Below are 7,349 nucleotides of genomic sequence, written 5' to 3' on the forward strand. Positions count from 1 at the left end.
TACTAATTAATGTTTAACATTCTAACAGAATAAAATCGGATTTTTAAATTTGAATTAATTTAAAATATTCAGATTTTAAAAAAATAAAGGAATTAATTATCCCTAAAAATCCGAAAATTTCCTTTTTTAATATAGGTTAATTGACTAAAATGCCCTTATGTTGGAATTTGTGTGATTATATGATACATGTTACCCTATTGTGATATCATAGACCCTCAAATCATGATCTTTGATTGTATTCCATCCGGTGGTCCAGATTTATGCATTCTGGCACACAATAGTTAGTAAAAACAAAATAACCTAAGCCTATATATATATACTAGCCGTTTACCCGCGCTAAGTGCCGGGCGGCAAAAAGTTTCTTTCGGAAGATAGTTTTAATGTGATGATTTGTTGTGGAACAACTGCTAACAATTTCTCTCTCTAATAGAAAATGTAATATTTTTATAAACAAAATATGATAAATTATGAAATAAATAATGATACTTTTGATGAGTTCCAAGATCCAACTTTTTAGTCAAAGTAAATGTAATATAAGTTGAAAACATAGTAAATCAGAAAATTTGACAGTATTCTGCAACCAATACAGTTTTTTTTTTTTATTTTTTTTTATTTTTTTTTTATTTTAAATTTAAATAGAAATAATAATGCTATTACCCTATAATAGAAAAAAGATAGTAGTACCCTGCTTCTTCCAGCAGCAAATGTGGCTCCAGTTTCCTCATTTTTTGGTCTCTTGGCTATTGGCAAAGCAGGAGGTACCCATCTAGACAATCAAAAAGTATACAATTTAGTCTCATTTCAATTTAGTTATAATATATATGTAGATTAGGCTTTAGGGTGAATAATAATATTTTCGTTTTTTACCTTTTCAACCAACGAATCTTTATACTCCACCATAAAGGGATTTCGCATTTTCGATATAAGCTCCATCTACAAATAGAGATTGTAGATTAGTTTGGACATTTTGAAAGTAAAAGACTTTTCCAGATAGCTCATTTTTTAAGCTTGCAAGATCATCATCAACTGATGAGCTCTCTAGCATTGCAAACTGCAAAAGGGTAAATCCGTAAATTCAGAAAGAACGACTTAATCCAATAAGCTATATTATAGAGAAAAAGAAAACATACCTTCCTTCAAGATCATCAGTAGTTAGCTGATTAAGAGCTTCTGCCTGAGACTCCATGGTCATAACTAACATCAAAGAAAAAAAAATTAAAAGGGCATTCATGTCTTTTGTTTTGTTTTAAGATAGAAAGAAATGGAACCTTTTTCTTCCATCTTCTCAAATGCTGAAAGAGCACTGCTTGTATTTACATTCCCCAACATTTCACTTACTTTTGTTGCAGTTCTATACAAAAAAAAATACATTAACTGCAACAAGTTATAGCAAAATCTCAATGTTATTTAAAAAAAACAAACAAACTAACTTTGCAGATTGTGCACGTGCTTTGAGAGTATCTTTCTTTGACTTAGCCTCTTGTATCTTGCTTTCTAGAATCTGTTAAGAGAAATGTATTATTACACATTTGGAAATAAGCAAAAATTTCAGATGTTGGAAACAATATTTAAAAAGAGGTGAAAAATATACCCGAGTGTTATTCACAAGATTATCCATAACACCTTTCTGTTGATCAAGTTGAGTCCTCAAAGAAGCTGCATTCTCCTGTAAAACAATACAATACAATCATATATTTTTATATAAAAGTATCAAAAATCATTATGAGTGATTTATAGATCTAAAAAAAAAATGAAGTCTTACAGCATAAGATTTACGCCTCTTTAAAGCTTCACGTGCAAGATCTTCATCTCCCTTACTAAGAGCAAGTTGTGGCTCATCTTTTGGTCTCTTGGCTATTGGAAAAGCAGGAGGTACCCATTTAGACAATAAAAAACAATTCAAATTCAGATTTAAGAAGATTAAACTAACCCACTGATCTTTTTCTTCATTTACAGGCTTAATCAAGTTTTTCCAATCAGGGAAGACTTTTTTCTTTCAGTTGGTTATTCAGAGATTGATACTTCTTCCATATCCTTGAGCTGAATTAATGAAAGAGGAAGAACCATGAATATGCAAAAAGAATAATAATATGAAAATCCACATATGGAAAACAACAATTGTAATTTATGCATACCGAGATGCTTGGCGAAGTGTAACTGAATCACAGAAACCCTGTAGGACTGTGGCTAGAGCTAGTTCATTTTCATCATCACCTCTAGTCCTAGCATTGGTCTTCTGAGTTTTAGTGAATACAAGCTTTTCAAATGATTTGAAGCTGGTCCCAAATTAACTCCAGTCTCCTGAAACAACATAAAAATGCAACTACATATTAGCTGCCAACTCTAGTATAATTATATAATTTTATCAATTGTTACTTTACCACCTTCACGTGCATTATATACAAGATTTCCGGATTCGGTGAGTTTCGAAGCAAACAAAGAGCAACATGAAGCTGTTCTAAAGTGAAATCCCATCCTTATCCAAAACCCTAACAATAGACAATCTAGAGTTGAGAAGATAATAAAAAATTTGTGTTAAAATTAGATTCAAAATCGATTTTATTTTATAGAAGAAACAGCTTAACAAATCAATTTAAAATAACAAATCAATTTAGAGAAGAAAGAAAAGGTGTTCAACGATGGATAAGAGAAGCTTACATGTTGAGGAAGGCAATGAATTGGTGGATCTAACAGAGGAATTCCATGGAGTAGTGGAGGAAATGACTGAAGTAGCTAACCTAGATAACATTTATGATTTGTGGGTGTCGAATGGTATTAGGGCACAAGGGGTAAGGACGTCAAAAAGAATCATTCATATTTCAGTTACCTGCAAAAGAGACAAATATAGATGGAGGAGTCAAAATTAGAATGAAAAAAGAAACCTGAAACATCCAGATGAGGTGCGGAGAATGAGTAAAGAAACCTGAACATTTGTGATGTGTGGGTCTCTTTTGCTATGTTCTTCGTCGGGATGGCAGAGATGCATACAACAAAGGACGATCGATTTCAGGTTGAGCTTCAAACCAAACCCTTAAACTGCCAAATCCGATCGATTACCACAAATGAAAATGTAACTTGTAGGCGTTAGAGATACACACAAGCAGGTGATGGTTAGGGTCGAAGTAGAAACGGCAGGAGTGACGACTTGGCCAACAAGACGGGTTGAGATAGCGATTTCCAGAACTACTCAACATCTGGTCAAGAAACAAAAAGACTCCTCAACACCGTTTAGGGTTTTTATGTGTGTGTGTGTGTGAGAGAGAGAGAGAGGCGATGGAGAAGTGACGAAAGAGATTGGGAGAAACGACGGCAACCGTGGACCGTCGGTGGGAGACTGGAGATCACCGCATCTTTGGTGGAGACGATGACAATAGTTTTGATGGCGGCTGTGTTTAGGAAATTAGGGTAAGGTCTAGTGTAGTGTATGCGGTGTATGTAATACGTATACGATAATAGATCCGTGTAGTGTAATAGGTATAAGATTGGTTATATGTTTATGCTTAAAATCATTGTATATGAGGTAATATATGTTGTACCACTTAATTTTCAAGAAGTGGGCAATATCTTTAATAATATAGTAAAGATATATATATATATATATATATATATATATATATATATATATATATATATATATAATAGATGCATTTATGCTTAGACCAAAATTACTTGAAATCTGCTCTTTTTACTAATGTCACTCAAATATCTTAATAATAATGTAACGTCCTAAATTTCAAACCAACTACTAAGTAAAAATTTCAATTTTAATTAACTAAAACCATTCATTCCATTTCATCAAAGTTCATCATAGTATCAAAAGTACTTTCAACCCAAGTGAATGTCATTAGCCAAATCATAGTCTTACAATCGCCTATGCAACGACCTATTTCAGCCAACGAGTCTGTTTCAACCCAAGTGAATGCTACGTGTCAAATTGTATTTTGCAACACCCCTGCAAATGCCATGGGCCAAACCATGGTCTTTCATACATGCATACCAACAAAAGTCACAAAGAAAAAAAAACATAAATGACACCTATTGTCCTATATAGTATAGTGAGAAGAATCCATTAACTACTCAATAGAAGCTCAACAGCTACCTCAACAACAAAACAGCTAACCCAAGCTACCTAATGTCAAACCGAGACATTACTTAGTCAAATACTCAGTTATACTAAAGTTTGACCAAAATTTAAACCAATCAAAAGTCATCAGTCAAAGTCAACGGTTGACCTACCACACCTTGGCTAACCTCCTGACCGCACCGTGGCAACAAGGCAAAAAAATAAACGCGTCTGAAACCCATCACCATGTTGTGGTGAACGTCCAAAAAGAGCTTAAAGGATTAAGTACTTACCCTTTAATCTTTAAAGATCAAAAGCTCATATTTGATTCGTCTAAAGGTCATAATGGATAAAGTTTCAAACTTTATCCATTAGGACATTACAATAAGCCAAGATCTAAAACCCTAAGTCCAAAAATGTCCGAAAACTCACTTCTCTTCAAGTATGGAGTAAAGAGAGCTCACGCATGCTCTCTAAACTCAACCATAAGGTCAGATCTAAAGTCCATTATGAATCTAAGATCATGGAGCTCTCCAAAATCCCTTGATAAAACCATTAAAGGGACCAAAACACCAAAACATGGACTAAAACACCATTAACTCATAGATCCATAGATGAAATGTAATCAATCAAGGATCTTTGCAAATTACAAAGGTCCATAAAGTAGATGAAGGTTGAGATCTCCTGATGCAAAGCTCGAAAACCAAGTCTTTCAAGAACACGTCACCCAAAAGCCATAAAAACTCAAGAACATAGATGAAAGGAAAGATGATTAGCTCAAACTATGAAGAGGGATGCTAGGGTTGCTCATAAGGATCTATGGATGTGATTGAGGTTGAGAAAATTCCATAAAACATGAAACCATTCCTTTAAATATGATGAAACCCCTAAATTCTTGGGCTTGAGCTGCACATCCACCACTCTATGGTCATATGCTTACCACACCGTGGTTACGGGCTTTTGCCTATTCCTTTCTAACTTTAAACAACCATAATTTCCTTGTTTCAAATCCGTTTTTGGTGATCTTTATATGCATGTGAAGGTATTAACAAGCCTCACAATCATATCCAATTGATTTTGACTTAAAACATACTGAGCTAAACGATACATGTATTTTATGCACCTATTTTGCATGTCTATTTCTATGCATTTTACTTCACAATTCTTGCATTTAGTTAATTATGTGGGCAACTTTCATGTTTTATTTGAAATGCTTGGTATTTCACTATTTTTGATTAATTTTTTAGACATTATGGAGCTTGGAGCATTGGAACTATGGATTAGCGCTTGGAGCTTAGAGCATGAAGGAAAGGTGGATCGGTCATGTCATGGAAGAAAGAATGAAAACAAAACCCCCTTTGTGACCAAAGTACGTTGCACAAAGAGGTATAAACTTTTACCCGTGTCTCTGTGGCTCGGCCCTACTTCCTTTGTATTACTTTTTAGTGCATTAAAGCAGTGTATTTAGAGTATATTGTACCCATATTATTGATTGGGTTTGACACACTTAACAAATTGGTTCCGTTGTCTGGGACATGGTGTTACTAATTATGTATGACAAGATCTTTTCACACAGGTACCCTATTACTAGGTGATACTGAGATAGAGAAGACTGCAAAGAGGTTACGAAAGCAAGCAACGCTTTGTAAGAGGCAACTAGGTTTCGGGACTTCTTCATCATCCACCCCTCTGGTCATCAACATTTGGGAGGACATACCCCTCTCAAGTGTGTCCAAAACCAAAGCAGAAATCCTATCACTCTCACCACAACCATCATCATCCAAAAACACCACTCCATCTTCCTTACCTACTTATAGCATCCCTGACTTCACATCCACAGAAACCTCAATTCCCTACTTCTACCATGGGAGACCAAGGAGGAAACGGAGGTAATAACAAAACAACAACCATGATCCACAAAACCCATCCGAGCAAACCCTTTGCCAATGGGGCAAGAGGTTACTTAACAACCTCTTTGCATCACCTACTCATCAGCCACAAACCTTGAACTAAAATTCAGCCTCATCCACTTACTCCCAACATTTAGAAGCCTAGAAAATGAAGATCCCCATAAGTTCCTCACCGAATTCCATGTTGTGTGTGTTGGAATGAAACCACATACTGTCACGCAGGATCAAATCAATCTTAGGGCATTCCCCTTTGTTGTGCAAGATGGAGCTAAAGACTGGCTTTATTATCTCCCACCGGGGACATTCAACACATAGGTATACGTTGCATGCCTCTTCTTAGACAAATACTTCCTAGAAATGAAATCCTTAGCCCTAAGAAGATACATAATTTAGATCAAACAACACAAGAGAGAAGGCTTGTATACATATTGGGAGAGATTCAAAAAGCTTTGTACTCGTTACCCAAAGCATGGTATTATTGAGTATCAAATCCTTCAATACTTCATTGAAGGCATGAGTCCATGGGAAAGAATACTTCTTAATGCTTCAAGTAGAGGATCTTTGACCGATAAGACCCTCACCGAGATTCACGATCTTATCAAGAACATGGCAGAAGATTCAAAACATACAATCCAAGATCAAGATTGGTACATGGATGCACTCCGAGGTGTTAAATAGGTTCACACTCCTCAACCTGAAGCCCGATTATCCGAGCTTATGAAGATGGTAATGATGCTTGCTAAAGAAAAAGGTGTGCAACCCACATCATGCCCTTGCAGAATATGCACCCAAGTTGGGCAACCAACCGACATGTGCCCTCAATTACAAGAAGAAGCAAATGTTATGGGTGGCTATTCTGGGAACAATCAAAGAGCTTATGATCAGCCCCGAGGCAATCAAGGATGATAATTGTCTTCGTAATAATTTCCTGTATTGCCTGTATACACTTGTTGTATCTATGACTCTTGTTGTTATGATTATGTGTTAGTTATAGGGGTGAAATAGACTCGATACTGGTTGAAAGAGACCGAAGGGGTTGAAATATACCCAATACCGATTGAAAGAGACCTAAGGGGTTGAAATAGACCCAATACCGGTTGAAAGAGACTGAAGGGGTTGAATAGACCCAATTATGCTTGATTGTTATGTATATATGATATGAGGTATTTTGGGGAACTTATTAAGCTTTGTGCTTACGGTTTTCAATTTGTGTTTCAGGTACTTCCAGCTCGAAAGGGAAGGGCCCGACTTGATCGCACCGTATCCGCCCGTGTTTTTCCGTATTATGTGATTTTGGGATTTGTACACTGATATTATTTTCATTATAATACACTTTTGGTTGTTTTGACATGACTATTGGATGTTTGAAATGAAAA

General features: G+C 35.6%; 1 protein-coding gene across 1 annotated transcript; it reads right to left on the bottom strand.

The window, feature by feature from the left end:
- Positions 1 to 646: 646 nt before the first annotated feature.
- Positions 647 to 2,475, bottom strand: LOC145098384 (membrane-associated protein VIPP1, chloroplastic-like). The gene is made up of 9 exons (XM_079036015.1): positions 2,377 to 2,475; positions 2,215 to 2,301; positions 1,763 to 1,957; positions 1,592 to 1,666; positions 1,431 to 1,501; positions 1,269 to 1,351; positions 1,127 to 1,194; positions 868 to 1,051; positions 647 to 766 (listed from the first exon to the last, which is right to left on the bottom strand). The coding sequence occupies exons 1-8, from the start codon at positions 2,473 to 2,475 to the stop codon at positions 887 to 889; spliced, it is 843 nt and encodes a 280-aa protein (XP_078892141.1). The 3' UTR covers positions 647 to 766; positions 868 to 886.
- Between the last annotated feature and the right edge of the window lie 4,874 nt (positions 2,476 to 7,349).

This window comes from Lactuca serriola, chromosome 4, assembly GCF_051521515.1.
Source record: "Lactuca serriola cultivar US96UC23 chromosome 4, Lser_US96UC23_V15, whole genome shotgun sequence".
Taxonomy (NCBI): Eukaryota; Viridiplantae; Streptophyta; class Magnoliopsida; order Asterales; family Asteraceae; genus Lactuca; species Lactuca serriola.